Genomic DNA, 22565 nt, shown 5'->3' on the forward strand with positions numbered 1-22565 from the left:
TATTTTCAAATTAATTTCACAGTGTGTCATTCTGTGAACTTTCAGGCTGGAGCACTAAGCAAAATTAGTGCAATTTGCCTTGAAAGAGAAGAACTCAAATTAAAAATCCTGGTTTTCTGAGGATATAAAAGAAGTGTGTTGCTGGTGAATAACTACCCCCATTTGTTTAGCCACTTGACTATTTATGTCCATACAATATTCGTTAATGATATGATGCACAATGAATGGAAATAAAGATCATCATTAGGCGTTATGTAAATACTCTTAGGTCATCAGCATTTTAATGGCTATTACTTTTCCTTTGCAATGTTGCTGTTTGTGTAAAATCATACATGTTACATTTAATGCCAGTTGTTGTTAGCAGGTGTCTTGTCATGGCACACTCCTAATATAGTGTCCTCCCTTAACCTGAAAAACAAAATGCCACATTTTAAGCCAAAGTTTCTCCTTCCATATGCAGCTCACTTGTTCCTCAGCAGCAGAGGACTTTAAAAAGAAAAAACAAGGTTGACTCTCTCTCTATGCAGCCCAACAGTTAAATTCTATATCCTCCTTAGCATGAGCAGGGATCCCAGGATGAGGGAAAATCCCTTCTGTTGATTTATTTGTAATTTTTCCATTTCCAAACACTTTTTTTTTTAACCCCAAACCTGAGGAGTAGCAGGTGTGTGTCTTGTTTACACAGGATGATGCCTCGCAGGAGACTAATATGCAAGTTGAAGTAACAGGTAAACTGAAGCAGCACTTTAACAACATGCTATCCAAGCAGAACAGTACGACCGCTGGGGTCTCTGTCATCATGGTAAGCAGATGTAGCACTTTTATATGTCGATATGACTTTGTGTCTATTTGTCTAACATGTTTTAACCCAGGAGTGATTATGTAAAGAACAGAGTGGTACAAATGCACTAGCAAAAACAAACATGCTATTGTGTGTGTGTGTGTGTAATTCTAGTCTATACATTATGTACTATGTCCCCCAGGTCAATCTGAGTTGGTCACTGCTCAGGAGCAGCCAGATCTGTATTGAGGTGCATTAACTGAGCTGTAGATATTTCTTTTAAACACACACACTCTCTCAATGCAAAAATAATTCATAAAGCTCACCTGCTAGTTTGAAAATCACTGAAATCCTTTCCATTATCATTTTAATGGTGATTTTCTTGTAGCACCTTTTGTCCCCAAGACTAAATTTGCTGGAGCAAATAGTCTATCTAAAACCCACTTCCTCATCATAAACTGGGTTAACTCTGGGAAACATCCAAAAAAATTAATGATTGGCCCCATCTAATCTCTGCTAATGAACGTGATCAGAAGCCAGACTTGATGGGAAACATGGGTGCATTAAGATTCTTCTATATAAAATTCATCTAAGTTGAATTTACAAAAGTTGTGCAAAAAAATACTATACAACAACAGTGAGCTGTGTTGGTGGGCTCAGCCCAGCTCCATTTCCTAGCAAATACAAGCACACACCACAATTCACCAGTAAACTTGTTACTGACTAGTCATCACTGCAGTGCTCCACCAGCTATGCAGACTGTTCTCACCCCTGCAAGTGGTTGTCTTTTTTCCATCCCAGGGATGTGTCTTCAGATACCTTAAAGAAATTATATTGTACAGCTATATATTTGCTGTACTGAATATACCACTCTGGCAACTTAAAGTTGACACAGTTAGTAGCCAGAGGTTTTTCCCCCACTGTATCAATTATATACGATGGCCTAGTAAATGTAGTGTCACTGTCCCACTTTTAAATAAATTTTCCACATGTAGACAACTACAAATATTTATTAATCTGCCCACTTACATTGTTCATGTACATATATATGAATTGAACAGGTGACAAGTTCAAAAGTAGGGATTGTAGTAACATCAGAATACTCACAAGAGTGAAGACCATATTGATTTCAGGTTGATGCTGTTATCTACATTTCATTTGACAGTTTGACTGGACAGTTTGAGAGGGACTTCAGAGCTTCATTTTTATAGAGTTGAGACCGGATAAGCCTGAAGCTGAAAGCTGGTACAAAATTTAATAAGAGCAATTTTAATGCTAACTCTCAGCCCCTCTCCAATTTGCATGCCACTTAAACTTGTCTCAGATCTCTGAAACAGTACAGCATCTGGCTGCTTCTTGGTGTGGGTTTTTTCTGTTACCTATGTAGCCAGTGAAAACTTATTTTTGTTTATTTCCCTTTAACAAGTAGTAAGGAAAACTCATATCTGCCTAGTTCTGTAACTGAATATGCAGAGAAGACTAGGGATAATGTCTGAGTCTTCGATTAAGATACTTAGTGGAAAAAGAAACCTTATAAGAATTTAGTCCCAAACCTTTTTTCTTCCTCATCTTTGTGCTGGTTTATCCACAGTTCAGAGTTTGTTTTTTCAAGTCCCTTAAATGAAATGTAGCATCACAAAGCCACATCACTTTCTCTTTCACATGTGAGGAAACTGTTCAGTAAAAACCGTCTCTAGCATGCTGTAGCCCATGGGTTGGCAACCTGCGGCACGTGAGCCGATTTTTACTGGCACGCTGCTGCTGGCCTGGGTGAACGGACTGAGTGGGGCCAGCGGCTGGGACCCCGGCTGGCAGGAGCAGGCGGATGGAACCCCAGACTGGCAGTGGGCTGAGTCACTCAGCCCACCGCTGGTCTGGGGTTCTGTCCTCCAGTGCGGTGTATTAAATTTCTCCCTGTAGGAATGTGCTACTTGCGGAGCACCAGGACTGGCAGCAGTAAGTAGTACTTTCCTCCAGGGAGAAGTTTAATACGCTACACTGGCGTAGGGAAGGTTGTGCCTCCCCAAACAGCTGGCCCACTTCCCACCCCGACTGCCCCCTGACCGCCCTGCTCAGAACCCTCCACCCATCCAACCCCCCCTGCTCCTTGTCTCCTGCCTGCCCCCTTTTGGGACCCCCCAACCCCCTGGACCCCACCCCACCACCCCTGTTCCCTGTCCCTTTACCATGCTGCTCAGAGCATCAGGACTGGCAGCCCTAAGTAGCACACCGTAAGTAGCACGTTCCTATGGGAAGCAATTTAATACACTACACCTGTCCCTGCTCAGCCTGCTGCTGGTCTTGAGTTCTCAAAATATGTTCTCTCACCCCTTATCAAAAATTACACTACAATTAGCTTAAAAACGTTATTTGTATATTACAGTAATCATTACAAAAATGTTAATAAATACATCGGTTTGATGAAACAAAGTAGTTGTACTTATGTGCCTGTGCTTAATTTGTTTTTTCCATGATTTACCTTCTAAAAAAAATCTCGCCCCCCAGGTTAAGAACTACTGCACTAAGCTGATAAGATCTGCATTTTAATTTAATTTTAAATGAAGCTTCTTAAACATTTTAAAAACCTTGTTTACTTTACATACGACAATAGTTTAGTCAGAGAGAGACCATCTAAAAATGTTAAAATGTATTACTGGCACGCGAAACCTTACATTAGAGTGAATAAATGAAGACTCGGCACACCGCTTCTGAAAGGTTGCTGACCCCTGATGTAGCCACTTAGTTCTAATACAGGTTCTTTGAAAACCTTAGAGAAGAATTTCAGCCACAGTTAATGCAAATGACACCATCATGTGGTAGATAAGTGGAACTGCACAAGAAATCTGGTTCCTGCTGCCTTCTACAGGGCGAGCACGACTTCTGCTGCTAAGAATGTCTTGCTGTACAATCCTTTTATTTATAGACTTTTTTTTAAGAATTTCAGTATGATTTTTAAATCTAAATTTGCTTCAATGATGATAGTTCTGCTTAAAAGTAAGTGTAGTTTCTATCCCTTGCTTCCTTCCTTTCCCCATGCCTGCATTGCTTTCCTCTGAGTAGGTCCAAGGAAATGGTATGTACTAACTGCAATGTTTCGTTCTGCTGCACAAAATACATGTTCTGAGTTTGACAAAAAGAGAAAAGGAGAAATAACAGCTATCCTGAAATAGGCAGAATTTTAGAACTGCATAAAAGTGAAAGAACATCTTTCAGTGATGTTCCAGATAAACATTTATATCATTTTACTTAGTGACTTTTGTATCTCTGAAAATTTTCTGCAAATATAGGCAGAGTGGTTATTTTTCACCTTACAAAACATCAGATTTTGTGAAAGGGAAGGTTGGAGGCAAGATGGCCCATACTGTTTCCAAGTAAATGGCTATCTTTGTGCCTTCGAGCTTGTCTACACATGAAAGCTAGTCCAGAGTGACTAACTGTTCCTGATTTATTCTGGACTAACTTTCACATGTTCACAAGAGGGCTTGTGAAATGAGCAGTGTTACCCAAACAACTCCCCAAGCCACCCAATTATAGCTTTGGGACTATATAGCAGAATGTAGGGGAGGAAAGAAAAAGATCAGCAGCACTGAAGTGGGCAAGCCTGCAAGTCATCTCATGAGAGTCAGCACCCAGTAAGCTGGATCCTGTCATGCACCATTGATGCTTATGGCCTCTATGCTGCTCAGAACCAGTCACTGGAGTGATCAGCAGTATAGAATGATCTCCCTCAGGAAAAACAGCATTAAACCTCCTGAGCTGGGCCCCAGCCAGTTGCAAATAGGTAACCGAATACTAAGTCAGCCCTGTTCACACAGTATTGAAGCCTAACTGAAGATGTTCCCTTCTCCAAGGACCTGCTTAGGGACAGGTACTTCTGTAAATTAAACATTTCGTTACAGTTTGATTTATCTTGCAGAGGCTTTTAGCAGAAGCATCAGGTACTTTTAAAAAAAAAAATTTCAGGGCAGATACTTCACAATTCCCCTAGTACATCTTAATCCCCCATGCTTCTGCTGCTACATTGTTAATTATCCCACAACTATTTCCAGTAAAATGCAGCTTCATGCAAATTTAACACCCATAACAAAGTATGAGAGGAAAAGTGTTCTAGTTTAAATGAGGAAACAGATTCCTGAGACCTCAATTGCAGCTACCTGGGATTTGTCACAGGCTAGAAATGGTTGTGTTCCTTGTTAAAATATTGGTAGCACAGTCACACTAGGAATTTTGGTGAAAATGAATCCTTAGAAATTCTTCCCCAGATGGTGGTGTAACACAAAGTTTTAACTTTAATAGAACCAAGTTTGATGAAGTACTTTTTTTTTTTTTTTTAATGACCTGCTGGATGCCGTGGCATGCATAGGAGCTAAGTTATCCCTCTGATCACCAAAACCCCCTGCAATTCATTAAGATTTCTGATGTTATTTCTCCTTTTTCTGAGTCTAATGCATGCCCCAAAGGTGTGTGTTGTGCAATGGTTTAAGGGGGCAGGTAATGTGTGTCATTTGATGTAACGGTTTTTGTCTTTTACCTTCCTTTTTAGAACACAGCTCTAGATAAGGAAATTCAGATTTTCTGCAACAAGCGCTCTCAGGACTCTAGTAGAGCTGGTATGCAGAAAACTTCTGTGATTATTGCTGCAGCTGAAGAGCCTCATGTGGCTGGGTCCAAGAACCTCTCCCCTGCTTCTTCTGAGCCAATCAAATCCCCCACACAGCCTGTCTTGGCATGTCATGACAATGCTGGGGAACAGCTCGCTCTATAGAAGTGATTTAAACCAAAGCCCACTTCTAGGCCAGTAGACCCCTTCAACTTAATGAACATCCATCACAGCTGTGGTTTTTCAGTTTGCTTCCACTCTCTTGTGGCAAGCCCCAGGCAGACTGTCAATAGGTGGATGGGTGAAGTGTGTGCTGTAGCTTTGAGTGCTCTTCCAGCCTTTGCCTTCTGAATCTTTAGATTTGTTTTTATCATTGGAGTTGGTTTAATGAAATGCATTTCTCACACCCTAGGAATCTGAATAGCTTAAACTAACACATAGATGAACAGTTATGAGGCCTCACTTGTGCACAAACAGACTCTCTAAGTCAACGGAACTTGTTCACAGAAAAGGGGTATGCCCCCACAAAAAGCTGTATTTGTCTCCTGTCCCAGTGAGTTGAGTTTAGCTGAGCTGAAGAGGCAAGTTTCCATGAAAAACTGCAGTGGATTAACTGTACAATATTGAAAGACAAGCTTCTCAAAGGAAAAGGACCCCTTCTCTAATACCAGACTTCAAGATAGTGTTTAGATAATATGAACTTCAAGTGACTTTGGATGTAATAACAGGAACTCTGGGCATTTATTGGGCCGAAGACTGCAGTCAAGGAAGCCTTTTCATTCTAGCTATTGTGTATCCTCCCCCCACAACTACAGTATGTATTAGAAACAATAAAACTTCTTTGAATGGAAAGCTTGCTGCATGTTACATAAGCTAGGATGGAGCAGTTCTAGGGCAAGCTGACTAATAGAAGAACTACCACTAGCTACCATAAATAGCTGCCAATATTTTATTACCATCCCCCTCTTCATCTAGTGTAGGAACTGAAAACCATAATGGGGGAGGCACGGATCTGTAATCAAGGATGGAAGGTGTTTTATCTTTATCATACTGCTGCATTCAATAGTGTATTTCCTCTGCTTTGTCCTAGTTCATTTTCTTTGTTAGCTTTTACTTTCTACTAGAATTGTAACAGACCTGCAATAATAAACTTTCTTTATGAAAAGACTAGAGAGTCATTTATTCCTGTGAGAACTCAATTTCCGGACAAGGCTGAGCGGATCAGTAAGGAACAACTGTCCCACTTGAGACACTTATTCTGAGCTAACGAGAGAACAACTCAAACCATTCATAAAAGAACAATTGACTCAAGATGTGCTGGTTTCTTTTGGAGCCCATCACCTATCCAGTCCTCCGTTTTCAAAGATAACTTGAGTTTAGGACACAGCCTATTGCTGGAAAGGACTGGTGTAATTTGGTCTCAGAAAAAGTGTTGGCTGGTTAAGATGTAGAGCAAACGCTAAGACCGTGTCTATAGTTCATTAAAACGTAGTTCTGTTAAACTTGGTTTTGGAGTCAGTTTTGTTACTGGGATAAGTTGGCTTCGCCTGGACTCTGTGTTATACCCTCATTTTAAAAAAAGACCTAGATTAAAGTACTGCTACGAACACAGTTTGACCCCATCCACACCATTGTATTACACAAAAAGTATACAAAGATAACATCTCAGCCTCAGAAACTAGTCAAACACCATGAAGACAGTGATGTTTAGTATACATCTTGTAAATTTTACATTTAACATGTCTTAGGTAAGGCCTAGAGGAAGAAGTGTGATTTTTAGATGAGCTGGCTATAATGCAATGTAGGGTGTCTCTAGCATAGGGGGCAGTATGCTGAAAGTGACAGATGAGTAGGACAAAGTGAATGAATTGGGTGATTGTGCAGAGTGAAGGAGGGAAAGAGGAAGAACCAATAAAGGGCTAGACAGTTGGAGTAGCAATCAAGGAGGGCAGGGAGACCCAAAGAAGTTGAAAAGTGGTAAGGACCTAGCTGATTATTTTAGGTCACAGGTGGGTTCTGAAGGTAGCAACAGTATTGAAGTAGCAGAAGTTGTCTTCATAAAAAATGACATTATGGTTTTTACCCCTTATCAGCAATAGTGATGGTTGAGCTTGAGTGGTTAGTGAAACATCCAGAAACCAATGTCAGGGAGGCATATGGAAAGGTAAATTGGTCTGTCATCATTGTAGTGGCAGCCATGCAACTAAATGGTATTGCCAAGGACAGAGTCCTGAGAGAGACTGATGGAAAGAGGAAGCATGAAAGTAGTTGGAAAGAGAGACAACGACAAGAGAAGAAAATCATCTGTTTTGAAGATGGTGGTTGTAGTGAGGATTGAGACTAACAGCTGGTGCCAGGTTAAAACTGGTAGCTTTTGAAGTGTTGGCAAGGGCAATAAAGAGATGATGTTCCTAAAGGATGCAAATGGAAACACCAAAAATCAGAAGGGAATGAGGAAAATTGAAAGACAAACATACCATGAGAAAGCATAGCTCTGAGGCAAACTCTCCCCCTAAACACTTATTTCTACAATGAAATCATAGAGGAAAACAATATCAGTGGCAGGAAAAAGTATAAAATTTCATAGAACAAACGTGCATGCTGTATTGGTCGCAGGATATGAGAGAGACAAGGTGGCTGAGGTAATATCGTTTTTGGACCAGCTGCTGTTGGTGAGAGAGAGAAGTTTTCAAGCTTACACAGAACTATTCTTCAGGCCTGTACCATCTCTCTCCTATAGAACAAACCTGGCCTACATACTGATTTGTCCTCTAAAAAAGGTATTGCATTTATCAGCAGATGCCTGTTGATAAATTAGGAATTACATTTCCTAATTTATCAACTGTGGGTGGTTGTTAGAACGGATAGTTATTTGCCTGCTTTTAAATGGTACTTGAATAGGAATGCTAATTCTTCTGTAGCCTGATCTATAGATTAGAGTGCTTAAGAATTCCCAGTTGTCACTCAGGTGTAACAGGTTCTTGTCCCAAGATCAGGCCCAATATTTTAAAATTATTGTGGAGTTGGGAACCCTGATGTGCATAGTTGCAACGCTCACACTACGGGAACTATATTTACAATAGTTTATCTTACTGGGCTAGAGTGTTTGTGACTGATAGACAGAAATAATACAAAATGTACATTTGAAAATCAATATACTCATCACTTGCGGAACAACCTGAAATATTAGCTATTATCTTCCTCATCACTAGTGACCAGCATTCTGGCACCGCCCAAGGGCTACCTCCCTCTCTCCTCCACACAGGCTGGGATACAACTTTTATATTTTGCTTATATATCTATATATGCCTAGTGCATATTCAGTAGGGGTTTCTTATTTGAATTTCCTCCCCCTACTAAGATGGGGGTGTCCTCCTTCTATAGGTTAATATATTAATGATTTCAACCTATTATCATATAGGTCAATTAGTTGCCATGGTACTCTTGTGCTTAGACATCTGAGAGTGTTCTAACCAAAAGCTGGTGTTAGCTCGTGTTCCTGCAGTTGGCTGGTGTCATTATGCACAGAAATCTCCCTTATACACACTATTTTCAGTTCTCCAAAACTTAGGGCTGACGGTTGGCCATTTATCTGTGCCAAAGTTGATAAGCCTCAAGCCTTATGCTAACTGCTGAAATGAATACCTCACAGGATACAGGTCTGTAGGTTCCTTACATTATTGCTGAATAAAATAAATGCTAAAACTAGCTAGCTCTATGGACTACAATGCTTCATCCTTCGAACTTGAACAGGTGCATATATATCCTATAAGTACCTATCTGGGGACAAAAGCACTCATTTCTAGATGTAATATCTCTCCCCCTCCAAAGCTAAACAGTCATAGCCAAATTCTCAGCTCGTGTAAGTCATCATTACTCTACCTCCAGTTGAAACCACAATGATTTACACTTGCTGAGGATCTGGCTCCCAGTCTTTAATATGAATTAAATTAGTTACTGTTAATATAGCATTAAGATACAAGATGATTTATCTACCAGTCACCATTGACTCATGCCTATCAGTATCTAGTAAGTATTTCAATAGCCTAGTAAAAACACTTTGACTATCTTAAATGTAGATATACACTTTTCCATTTCACTGAACTACTGATGAACAGAAAATGGGAAAGACCAATTGCTGAAGTTAGGTATTCAAAATTAACAGATGTTTAGAACAGCTTATCCCTTTGCACCTTCCCTAGTGTTATAAATTATGCATTAGAAAATTAACTTACCAATTTTTTTATTCCTGTTCCTCATTTAGATTCAGATGATACAAGGCAGCGACTGCTGTCAGCCCCTGTTGGTTTCATGCTATTCACTGGATGTACACTTGAGATTGGAGGAAACTCAGCAGCTAGCATGATTATGCTGTTTCTAGAGATAAAAGCCAAGCTGACATATTTGCAGAACATTCTACAGCAAGTGTTCTACATTGTTTGGTGACTAAAGTGTATCCTCATGGTGAGGCCATTGTGAAGCTCCCAGACATTTCTGAATTAATTATAAAATAATACATTCATTAAAATCATTAGAGAGGTAGCACTGGGGGAAACTTCTTCTCTGTACTAAGTTGCTATCAAAGACTAATTGTGATTTTACTGTGGTGCTTTGGAGAATAAACTGAGCTTACATATAGCCTTGGAATTTACTTCTCTTGACCTCTGGGAACTCAAAACAGTTGCAGAGTTCTGAAGTTAATACAAACTCATTGTAGAAGAAGTGAGATGAGCAAATTGCATCAGACATTTTTTTCTACTTGTGCTCCTTTCAATGTGAATACAGGTCATGTTTGGGGCCTGACTGAGTGCTGTCCACAGTGCAAATACTTAAAGGGGGGAGAAAAAAAACTGTCTCAGAATTTAGACAAACCAACCACTTGTTTATATCAGAGTGAGAAAACTCTGTTCCCTTCTGTTAATCAGCAGACATTAGCTACTCCTATGCGCTGACATAAAACAAATAGGAAAGCCAATAGAACAAGAGCCTTGCTGGCTTGTGTTACATAAGAATGATGGGGGAAGTCATTGTTTGTGACATGGAGAAGCTGAAAGAGGAAGACCTCTCTCCAAAGGTCCCAGCTGCACAGGGTCTGTGCTCTTGACTATAAGATGGGGGGAGGAGGGGTTCTGCCTGCCTAACTCTAAAGGAGTTTGGAGTATTAAGGGCAGCAGTAGGCCCCCTGCTTTGTGGTCACATGCTGCACCAGAGCTTAATCACCACCCTTGAAACATTCCCATCAGGTCCTTCTTGGCTATTGTGAGTGAAAACCTTCTCTACAGAATCTGTGCTCTATCATCTGGTTCCACTTCGCATCTTTTTTGCTGGCCCCTGCCTCTTAGAGCCAGTCTTTTATTATTTTGGTAACCATGTGGCTCTTTGGCACATGACTGCTGAGGAGCACCAAAGGGGCAGCACTGTCCAGGCTTTGGTTACCTTGGACTCTGCGCCCCAGACCTTCTGTTTAGCACCTCTTGGTGCTTTGGTGCCCTGAGCGCTTCATAAGATGCATGTCTCAGGGATGCTTCCATTATAGACCTAAGGAAGGCAGCCACACAGTTCTTGCTCCATGCATTTACAAAGCACTGTGGCTTTGATTTTGCCTCTAGAAAGGAATCTTACTTCCAGTTCTGCAGAAGTGGTTTTCAACAGGGATGCACAAGCTTCTTCAACCACCTGGCAATTTTTTTTTATATGTCCAGAAATGTGGAAATTTTAGGTGCTACTCACCTGTTCAGACCTGGGAGGTTTTACCACACACTTATATTCAAATAAAACCACACAAAAAACATTTTTGTTGGCTTTGCTCTGAGGCAGTTACGGTTTCAGTTAGTTGCTCATTTTATTTTGCAACATCCTTCAAGCAGGGTACTCTTCAGAAGTAAGATTCCTGCACAGATTGTACCTTCAGAGAAGAGGATTTGCTTTCCTGAAATTCTCTATCTCTGAGCTCTTCTAGGATTCTCACTCATTCACACACACACCCTCCTTCTTTCAGAGTTCAGAAAAAACCTCTTGTGATTGTGGTTATATTTACATGTTCATTGCTCTACCTATTGAGGTACTAATGAGAGGTGACTTGCCAGTAACTGTTGGGTAGTCACAATTGTGGAATATGGCGCCCTGGCATCAAGCTGTGGATCTGCCTTGAAAAGTTGTGTCCGAGGGAAAGAGCAGGAGCAGTCCATCTCTGCAGCCGCAGAGCTTGATATATGGAAGAGGGAAAGGTGCGCAGCAGTGTAAATGCATAGAGGCAACTCTCAAAGAACAACGGTTGCTAGTAAGTAACCTCTCTTCTTCGAGGACCTCTGTGCATCATACTTGTGGGAGATTAGCAAGCAGTGCCCCACTAGGAGGATGGTGGATGAGGAGTTCTTAGCCAAATATGAATAGCAGCACCACTCTCCCAAACTAGGCTAAATGGAGCACAATAATAAATTCAATGAGTAATGTTTGGTGAAAGCATGCACCAAACTTCAAGATGCTACTTTCATATCTCCACCAGGGGAACCTGCCTTATGGTATGTCTACACTACGGAATTAGGTCAAATTTATAGAAGTCGTTTTTTTAGAAATCGGTTTTATATATTCAAGTGTGCGTGTCCCCACAGAAAATGCTCTTAAGTGCATTAAGTGCATTAACTCGGTGGAGTGCTTCCACAGTACCGAGGCTAGAGTAGACTTCCAGAGCGTTGCACTCCCTCCCTCCGTGAAAGCAAGGGCAGACAATCATTTTGCGCCTTTTTTGCTGAGTTACCTGTGCAGATGCCATACCACGGCAAGCATGGAGCCCTCTCAGGTAACCATCACCCTATGTCTCCAGGGTGCTGGCAGATGCGGTACTGCATTGCTACACAGTAGCAGGAACCCATTGCCTTGTGGCAGCAGACGGTGCAATACGACTGGTAGCCGTCATCGTCATGTCCGAGGTGCTCCTGGCCACGTCGGCCAGGAGCGCCTGGGCAGACATGGGCACAGGGACTAAATTTGGAGTGACTTGACCAGGTCATTCTCTTCAGTCCTGCAGTCAGTCCTATTGAACTGTCTTATGGTGAGCAGGCAGGCGATACGGATTGCTAGCAGTCCTATTGCATCATCTTCTGCCGGGCAGCCATGTGATGTGGATGGCATGCAGTCCTGCACTGTCTGCTGCCAGCCAAAGATGTAAAAGATAGATGGAGTGGATCAAAACAAGAAATAGACCAGATTTGTTTTGTACTCATTTGCTTCCCCCCCCTCCCCCCACATCTGGGGGACTCATTCCTCTAGGTCACACTGCAGTCACTCACAGAGAAGGTGCAGCGAGATAAATCTAGCCACGTATCAATCAGAGGCCAGACTAACCTCCTTGTTCCAATAAGAACAATAACTTAGGTGCACCATTTCTTATTGGAACCCTCCGTGAAGTCCTACCTGAAATACTCCTTGATGTAAAGCCACCCCCTTTGTTGATTTTAGCTCCCTGAAGCCAACCCTGTAAGCCGTGTCGTCAGTCGCCCCTCCCTCTGTCAGAGCAACGGCAAACAATCGTTCCGCGCCTTTTTTCTGTGCGGACGCCACACCAAGGCAAGCATGGAGGCCGCTCAGCTCACTTTGGCAATTAGGAGCACATTAAACACCACACGCATTATCCAGCAGTATATGCAGCACCAGAACCTGGCAAAGCGATACCGGGTGAGGAGGCAACATCAGCACGGTCACGTGAGTGATCAGGACATGGACACAGATTTCTCTGAAAGCATGGGCCCTGCCAATGCATGCATCATGATGCTAATGGGGCAGGTTCATGCTGTGGAATGCCGATTCTGGGCTCGGGAAACAAGCACAGACTGGTGGGACCGCATAGTGTTGCAGCTCTGGGACGATTCCCAGTGGCTGCGAAACTTTCGCATGCGTAAGGGCACTTTCATGGAACTTTGTGACTTGCTTTCCCCTGCCCTGAAGCGCATGAATACCAAGATGAGAGCAGCCCTCACAGTTGAGAAGCGAGTGGCGATAGCCCTGTGGAAGCTTGCAACGCCAGACAGCTACCGGTCAGTTGGGAATCAATTTGGAGTGGGCAAATCTACTGTTGGGACTGCTGTGATGCAAGTAGCCCACGCAATCAAAGATCTGCTGATATCAAGGGTAGTGACCCTGGGAAATGTGCAGGTCATAGTGGATGGCTTTGCTGCAATGTGATTCCCTAACTGTGGTGGGGCCATAGACGGAACCCATATCCCTATCTTGGCACCGGAGCACCAAGCCGCCGAGTACATAAACCGCAAGGGGTACTTTTCAATAGTGCTGCAAGCTCTGGTGGATCACAAGGGACATTTCACCAACATCAACGTGGGATGGCCAGGAAAGGTACATGACGCTTGCATCTTCAGGAACTCTGGTCTGTTTCAAAAGCTGCAGGAAGGGACTTTATTCCCAGACCAGAAAATTGAAATGCCTATAGTTATCCTTGGGGACCCAGCCTACCCCTTAATGCCATGGCTCATGAAGCCTGGCAGCCTGGACAGTAGTCAGGAGCTGTTCAACTACAGGCTGAGCAAGTGCAGAATGGTGGTAGAATGTGCATTTGGACGTTTAAAGGCGCGCTGGCGCAGTTTACTGTCTTGCTTAGACCTCAGTGAAACCAATATTCCCACTGTTGTTACTGCTTGCTGTGTGCTCCACAATATCTGTGAGAGTAAGGGGGAGACGTTTATGGTGGGGTGGGAGGTTGAGGCAAATCGCCTGGCTGCTGGTTACGCGCAGCCAAACACCAGGGCGGTTAGAAGAGCACAGGAGGGCGCGGTACTCATCAGAAAAACTTTGAAAACCAGTTTCATGACTGGCCAGGCTATGGTGTGAAAGTTCTCTTTGTTTCTCCTTGATGAAACCCCCCGCCCCTTGGTTCACTCTACTTCTCTGTAAGCTAACCACCCTCCTCTCCTCCCTTCGATCACCGCTTGCAGAGGCAATAAAGTCATTGTTGCTTCACATTCATGCATTCTTTATTCATTCATCACACAAATAGGGGGATGACTACCAAGGTAGCCCAGGAGGGGTGGTGGAGGAAGGAAGGAAAATGCCACACAGCACTTTAAAAGTTTACAACTTTAAAATTTATTCAATGTCAGCCATCTTTTTTTTGGGCAATCCTCTGTGGCGGAGTGGCTGGTTGGCCGGTGGCCCCCCCCACCGCGTTCTTGGGCATCTGGGTGTGGAGGCTATGGAACTTGGGGAGGAGGGCGGTTGGTTACACAGGGGCTGTAGTGGCAGTCTGTGCTCCAGCTGCCTTTGCTGCAGCTCAACCATACACTGGAGCATACTGGTTTGGTCCTCCAGCAGCCTCAGCATTGAATCCTGCCTCCTCTCATCACGCTGCCGCCACGTTTGAGCTTCAGCCCTCTCTTCAGCCCGCCACCTCTCCTCCCGGTCATTTTATGCTTTCCTGCACCCTGACATTATTTGCCTCCACGCATTCGTCTGTGCTCTGTCAGTGTGGGAGGACAGCATGAGCTCGGAGAACATTTCATCTCGAGTGCGTTTTTTTTTCTTTCTAATCTTCACTAGTCTCTGGGAAGGAGAAGATCCTGTGATCATTGAAACACATGCAGCTGGTGGAGAAAAAAAAAGGGACAGTGGTATTTAAAAAGACACATTTTATAAAACAGTGGCTACAGTCTTTCAGGGTAAACCTTGCTGTTAACATTACATACATAGCACATGTGCTTTCGTTACAAGGTCGCATTTTGCCTCCCCCCACCGTGTGACTAACCTCTCAACCCTCCCCACTCCCCGTGGCTAACAGCGGGGAACATTTCTTTTCAGCCACAGGCAAACAGCCCAGCAGGAATGGGCTCCTCTGAGTGTCCCCTGAAGAAAAGCACCCTATTTCAACCAGGTGACCACGAATGATACCTCACTCTCCTGAGGATAACACACAGAGATAAAGAACGGATGTTGTTTGAACGCCAGCAAACATACACTGCACTGCTTTGTTGTACAATGATTCCCGAGTACGTGTTACTGGCCTGGAGTGGTAAAGTGTCCTACCATGAAGGATGCAATAAGGCTGCCCTCCCCAGAAACCTTTTGCAAAGACTTTGGGAGTACATCCAGGAGAGCCGCGAATGCCAGGGCAAAGTAATCCTTTCACATGCTTGCTTTTAAACCATGTATAGTATTTTAAAAGGTACACTCATCAGAGGTTCCTTCTCCGCCTGCCAGGTCCAGGAGGCAGCTTTGGGTAGGTTCGGGGGGTACTGGCTCCAGGTCCAGGGTGAGAAACAGTTCCTGGCTGTCGGGAAAAGCGGTTTCTCCGCTTGCTTGCTGTGAGCTATCTACAACTTCATCATAATCATCATCTTCTTCATCCCCAAAACCTGCTTCCATGTTGCCTCCATCTCCATCGAAGGAGTCAAACAACACGGCTGGGGTAGTGGTGGCTGAACCCCCTAAAATGGCATGCAGCTCATCATAGAAGCAGCATGTTTGGGGCTCTGACCCGGAGCGGCCATTTGCCTCTCTGGTTTTCTGGTAGGCTCCTTAAGTTTCATGCGGCACTGCTTCAGGTCCCTGTTATGGCCTCTGTCCTTCATGCCCTGGGAGATTTTCACAAAGGTTTTGGCATTTCGAAAACTGGAACGGAGTTCTGATGGCACGGATTCCTCTCCCCATACAGCAATCAGATCCCGTACCTCCCGTTCAGTCCATGCTGGAGCTCTTTTGCGATTCTGGGACTCCATCACGGTCACCTCTGCTGATGAGCTCTGCATGGTCACCTGCAGATTGCCAGGCTGGCCAAACAGGAAATGAGATTCAAAAGTTTGCGGTTCTTTTCCTGTCTACCTGGCCAGTGCATCTGAGTTGAGAGTGCTGTCCAGAGCGGTCACAATGGAGCACTCTGGGATAGCTCCCGGAGGCCAATACTGTTGAATTGTGTCCACAGTACCCCAAATTTGAGCCGGCAAGGCCGATTTAAGCGCTAATCCACTTGTCGGGGTGGAGTAAGGAAATCGATTTTAAGAGCCCTTTAAGTCGAAATAAAGGGCTTCATTGTGTGGACGGGTGCAGGTTTACATCGATTTAACGCTGCTAAATTCGACCTAAAGTCCTAGGGTAGACCAGGGCTTAGGCATACTGCTGAAACTTCAGAGGTTCTCATAGGATGAGTCTTTAAACCAGGAGGTAGTGATTTCCTAGCTAAAATGTAACATTGTTCTACGCATTTCCTAATCCTGTAAGAGAGTTTGCTTTGTAGTAGGTTCTTCCTGGCATATCTCCCCATGTGCTACAAACAACATACTGGATTTTCTAAAGGGCTTGTTTTCATGCAGGTAAAAAACAGAGCACCTTCTTTACCTCTAAGGTACAGAGATGAGTTTCCCTGGGCATGAATGCAGTTAAGGGAAGGTTAGAGAGGGAAATACAGGTGGGTCCTAGTGCCAGTCGTGCTCCCCTTCTGTGTGCTGGGAGCCGTCCTGTTTTCTGTGCCACAGTGAGTGCCACCAGTGGGACTGGGTAAGGGGGGGGAATGAGGGAAGGGGAGTGAGGGAAGAGGCAGTGGGGAAGGAAGGGGGTGGAATGCGGGAGTGAGGGGAGAGGGATGGAAAAGAAAAGGGGATAGGGGAATTGCAGGTGGAAGGAGGGAGAGCGGGAGCCCAGCATGTGGCATCACCTTGGCAGCAGCTGGGGCTCCCACATTAAGCAGGCCCATCAAACCTCCACACCCAGAGCCCACTTATCCCCAAGCAGCTGCACCCAGACCCCCCCACCAAGCCCCATCTCCCCAAACCCAACCCCCCCAACCACCTTCACCTGGATCCCCTGCAAAGTCTCATTGCCCCTGCACCGGGAACCTCCCAACAAGTCCCTGTGCATCCAGATCTTCCCACAGAGCCACCCGCACCCAGATTGCCCCACACAGAAACCTCTGGATCCCCCCACTCTAAACCCCTCTACACTTGGATCCTGCTGGGCTGAGCCTGCCCACCCACCCCTGGTGCACCTGGCACAGAGGAGCAGGGCCCCGAGGTATTTCTGGGGCAGGCCTGGCCCAGCCCTTGCACTGTGTCAGGGTCAGGTGCAGCCTCACTGCGAACATCCTGTACTGGGGGAGGTGGGTGCTTCAGGGTGATCTTCCACCTCATTGCAGCCAGTGGCCTGTGCTCCCCACTGCCATGCTGGAGCCACATTTATTTATTGACAGATACAATTTGCACAATTTTAAAATAGCGTGCACATAATTTCAAAATTTTTGGTGTGGAATTCCCTCAGGAGTAACACAGGCTCACAGCATGGGTCTTGCCCAGAAACAGAAGGCTTTGACAGGGGCATCTATCTTTGATATGATTGACAGGCAGGAGGTGCATCTCTTGAAACCCTTACAAGGTTTGGGCCCTAATATGATCCAAGTGAGGGTTCAAAGGCCTTTGGGACACAGCCAGGTTATGTATGCTAAGATCTCTTCTAACTCTCTACACTATTTACAAGAAAATAATAAGCTAAACTATGGAAGGTGTAGCCTGAAGACATGAAAGTGAGTTCCATTTGTTCTTTGTGGTGGTACAGAAGGAATGGAGGCAATTGTGGGGATGCAGTCCTTTATACAGAGTAGGGTGATAATGTCACTCTCATTCACCCCCAAAAGATATAGCTTTTAAAGACATTTACGCAGCCCAATGCCAAGGGGGCTTTAAGAACCAAGGTGGCATGCAATGACCAGTGCGGTAGGGTGGTGCTTCTACCCACAATTGTTTCTATTCTTAATTAAAAAATCTGTTGGAACATGGGGAGTTTTACTTGAGACAAAGGAGTGAGAATCCTGTAAGATATTATCTTCAGAAAAAGCAGACCAATGCAAATAATTCCCCCTTTCTTTTCAAGAGTTTTAGTTGGTATTATGAACGAGAAAAGAGTAAGCACACTGGTTTACACACCATTTAGAAAGGTCACAGACTGTTTTTCACATAGCCCTATCCCTTTAGCAATCAGAACTACTACTTCGCCTTCAGACTTCTGCTCTCATAGGCTGCATGTGATCTGCAGGATGTGATCAGAACTTTGCTGAATAAAGCCTTAATTTTCTTCCTCTCGCACCTTTTGCATAACAAATGGTCTCTGTGTATATAATGTCTTCTGCAGTTTCCACAGTATGCATCCGATGAAGTGAGCTGTAGCTCACGAAAGCTTATGCTCAAATAAATTGGTTAGTCTCTAAGGTGCCACAAGTACTCCTTTTCTTTTTGCGAATACAGACTAACACGGCTGTTACTCTGAAACCCCAGAAGGTATGTTTCACAATAGGTGGGGTGTGCAAGTCTAATTCAACTTGGAAAAGTTGGTCTTGAAGTGAACTATGCCCTCACGGCACTCAACCCTGCAAGGCACTGAGCCTACTGCCCTGACCTAGCCAAGCACTTAAGCACATGCTCAACTTTAAACACTTGAGTAGTCTGTTAACTGTTTTGCTGGATGAGACCAGAGAGCTCAGCACCTTGCAGAACTGTGCCCAGGATAAACAGCACACACATTCCCAATGGGGAGAAGAGGGAAAACAGAAAATCCAGAAGAAAATGGTAAATAACCTAACCTAAAACTTGTTCCCTTAGGCAGACAGAAAATAACAGAAAACAACCAGATCCCAAAAGCGCATCTGTTCTTTTTATATTCCTGTGCAATGCTGTATTACTGCCAGAGAAAACCATGTTGGAAAGTTTTTAATCTGCTGTGCTACCTGGAATGCTATCATCAATTAAACCTGTATTTTCATATGCTGCACATTTTATAAGATGTAAAAACTTCTTTGTAGTCCATGGGCATCAATTCTTGTGGAGAACGCTAAATACATGCTGGTATCTGGATAAACTCCTTTTACAAAAAAAATTTATTACTAAATTTCCCCCATAAATGTATATTTATTATAAGGCTTATTAGTGTCATTAAAATCTCTCTCTAAAATTTACACACATTTATACTAATAAGTCTCATCTAAAAATAAACTGCTTACAAGAGAGCATTTGTTCTTTTTGGACCAGCTTTTCAATTTCGTATATTCTACCCCTTGCTTTTCCCACAGGACTAGCTGTACTTCTTAAATTACAGAGCCTTAGGCCACGTGCAGTTAAATTTCAATCAACATAAACAAAAATCAAGAACAGTCTCCTATAGTTTTTGATCCAGGGCTTTTACAGATCAGTCGTAGATTTTGACATATAAACAAACAATGATTTGGACCTTCAACTGTATCAGTTTCCCAAGTACATACTAAATTAGGTCCACCCAAAAATAAACTATTTGGCATTCCATACTAACACCATTACTACACAGGAATTGATGAGGGTATTCAGTTCAGGACTTACAAGATTTCCAACATGCCAAACCTGTGGAAAAAAAACACAGAAATTGGGCTTGTTTTTTGGCTTACTTGGCTTGTGAGTTGCTTGTTTGCTCCATCTGGATATTCACCATTTCTATCTCATTCTAAAACAATATGTCTAAATACAGAAATTGATAGGAGGTATGTCCCAGCCAAAATCACAATGAACTATGTTCCTTTCTGTACACCTGGTTTTGGAATAACTCAATTTACTTTTTCTGCTAAAAGAAAGAAAAATTGATTACCAGTCTGCTGACACGAGCTGGTGCTTGGAAAAATAGCCTGCTTTGTGCACGGATGTAGAAGAAATGGAGCAGCCTCTCTTTGTTTGTTTGCTGGAAACCCTCAGCTTGAGCTGCGCTGAGAACACTACACCACACAGCAGGAAGGAATCTCCAGAATGTTTCCAAATAAAATACCAACCTGAACACTTTTAGAATTAGAATGTGGAACTCAACAATCATACTAATTTCCTATTGAGAAGAGCTCTAAGGATTTCCATGCTACTAAGACAACTTCAAGTTCCCTTTTCAAAGTAAGCCATAGCTGCTTTTAGTGGAACATAAAAATCACTGGTTCTTAACATTTTTATTTATTTATTACAATAGCATTGATGGGCCCCAAGCAGGTTAGGGATCTATTGTGCTGGGTGCTATGCAGATTTAATAAAAGTCCCTTCCCCAAAGAGACTGCAATCTTAGGTTAAGACAGAGCACTATGGGTCGGTGAGGCAGACAAACTGGAGGAATGCCAGGGATGCGGGACAGGATAACTGTAATACAAACATATTTTCCATAGACTAGCTGAATGCACAATTTGTAGACAGAGGGGTTCTTTTAATTATATAATGTAATAGTTGCTGACTGCTCAGGAAAGGCTCTCAGATTGACATTACGTTCATTTACCTTTGAATAGAGTACACTGCTGCAGTTCTCAGATTTCAGCATTCCTTATAAAAACATAATGGCTAGTCACATACTAACATTCAGGCCATGGGCTTATAAGAAACATAACTGATATGAAGCCGCTGAAGATGAGTAATCTACAATAAACTGAAATCTCTAACTTATTTCTAATCATTCTCAGTGTTACTGGCCTTACTTTCATCAAAAGTTCATATAAGACATTGATTGGGGTAAGTCAGAGATCACATCCATTTCTATGAGAAAATATGTTAATATGAAATTACCAGAGTTTGAGAGAGTCTGTGAACCATGCTTGACCTTTCTGAATTTAAAAGTTGACCTCTTGGCAAAAATGGAAACTCACTTTCCACCTTGTAGCAGCTCCCTTCTCCCTCAGCAGCGTTCTGGAAAAAAAAATAATACAGCTCAAAATTGTTTAATTGTAATTTAATCTCTGGCACCAGTTTACTAAATTGTGTCTAATCAAGAGGGCTAGCACAGACTTTGCATTGGTTACACTAATGGATAAATAGTATTTGGGAATTTAACTCTCTGTTTGCACACAATATCATACTGGAGGTTAAAGAAGTGTGTGTTAACAAGAACCTGTGTTAAGCAGGATTAATTCAACCAAGCATAAAACTTTCTCCCCTAGCCCCCACCCCCAAGTGAAAGCATTTGATTTGGCCACACAATACAGTGCCTGAGAATTAAATATGTAGTCTGGTACCCCCACAACTTTGACACAGCCTCCTCTGCCAGCTGGCAGAAAGGATGTTCAAGCCCACCAGAGGCAACAGGGAAGGTGTCTAGAACTGATGTAACACAGCTACAACACTGCAGATCTAGAATTAAAGTGTGTCTGTGAAAGCAGTTAGGAGAACAGTGGGTGGAGATTTCTTCTTACATAGGTGGGGTGTGACAAACCTCAAAGCTTGTGCTCAAAGCAGGGCTGTAATAAAGGGAGACATCCTGATTCCCCAGGAGGCTCCATGTTACCACCACAAACCACCCAGTGTACATGCAGCAGCTTGGACTCCACCCCAAAGAGCACTGGAACATGAGCAATAAATATCATATGAATGTTCCAGTTGGGGAAGGACTCTCCTGACCAACAAGGCCCTAGCAGCTACAGGTCTGACAGTGTTGTCTGAGATAGGTGTTGGGACAGAATCCCAGCATGGTATCCCAATGTAAGGGCTCCTACTGCACCAATGCCTATTGCCTATGCTGAAACCCACCAACCATTTTAAAATAAAGGCTGAAATCTCTACCATTTCAAGTGCCCATGAAATAGTTTAAGAGCCATACCTTCTTGTCAACTGTTGGTAATGGGCCATCCTGATCATCACTACAAAAGGTTTTTTTCTCCTGCTGATAATAGCTCACCTTAATTGATCACTCTCGTTAGAGTATGTATGGCAACACCCATTTTTTCATGTTCTCTGTGTATATCTATATCTTCCTACTGTATTTTCCACTGTATGCATCCGATGAAGTGGGTTTTTGCCCATGAAAGCTTATGCTCAAATAAATTTGTTAGTCTCTAAGGTGCCACAAGTACTCCTTGTTCTTTTTATTATTTCAGTGAGTAATTTTTAGTGTTACTGAATTCAGTTCTAAATTAACTAAGAAAACTAAAGTAGAAAGTTTTAAATTCTGTATTTTGCACCTGGATAATATGATAGATGATGGAGATTCATCAGACCCTCACTGCAGACATTAGTAACCAACTCATTACACAGCACTTATATATTCATTACGAACATATACAGAGAATATTCCTCCTTAGAAAAACTTCAAGTTCATATCTATGTCTGCTTAAAATCTATTTATAAAGAGATATGAATTTTGCAAATAGCAGAAGTTTGTAAAGTACATTATTTTTATACAACCTCATTCTCAATTCAAGGCATTTTATTAGTG

At 43.0% G+C, this 22565-nt stretch overlaps 1 protein-coding gene and 1 long non-coding RNA gene across 4 annotated transcripts in view; one reads left to right on the top strand and one right to left on the bottom strand.

Annotated features, from left to right (window-relative positions):
* The window catches only part of DCLK2 (doublecortin like kinase 2), a 144419-nt gene extending 137531 nt beyond the window's left edge, over positions 1 to 6888 (top strand). For all 3 annotated transcript variants that reach the window (XM_084626843.1, XM_084626841.1, XM_084626842.1), the window contains 2 exons: positions 686 to 802; positions 5325 to 6888. In XM_084626843.1, coding sequence (XP_084482969.1) covers positions 686 to 802; positions 5325 to 5546 — 339 coding nt within the window. In that variant the 3' untranslated portion in view covers positions 5547 to 6888. The remainder of the gene's footprint in view (positions 1 to 685; positions 803 to 5324) is intronic.
* A 7565-nt stretch (positions 6889 to 14453) lies between these two features.
* On the bottom strand, positions 14454 to 20235 carry LOC311519289. Its single transcript, XR_014711245.1, has 2 exons — positions 19980 to 20235; positions 14454 to 14971 (listed from the first exon to the last, which is right to left on the bottom strand). It is a non-coding gene; the product is annotated as an uncharacterized lncRNA (long non-coding RNA).
* Positions 20236 to 22565: the final 2330 nt, after the last annotated feature.

Source organism: Lepidochelys olivacea (assembly GCF_965140295.1).
Source record: "Lepidochelys olivacea isolate rLepOli2 genome assembly, chromosome: 4".
Taxonomy (NCBI): domain Eukaryota; kingdom Metazoa; phylum Chordata; order Testudines; family Cheloniidae; genus Lepidochelys; species Lepidochelys olivacea.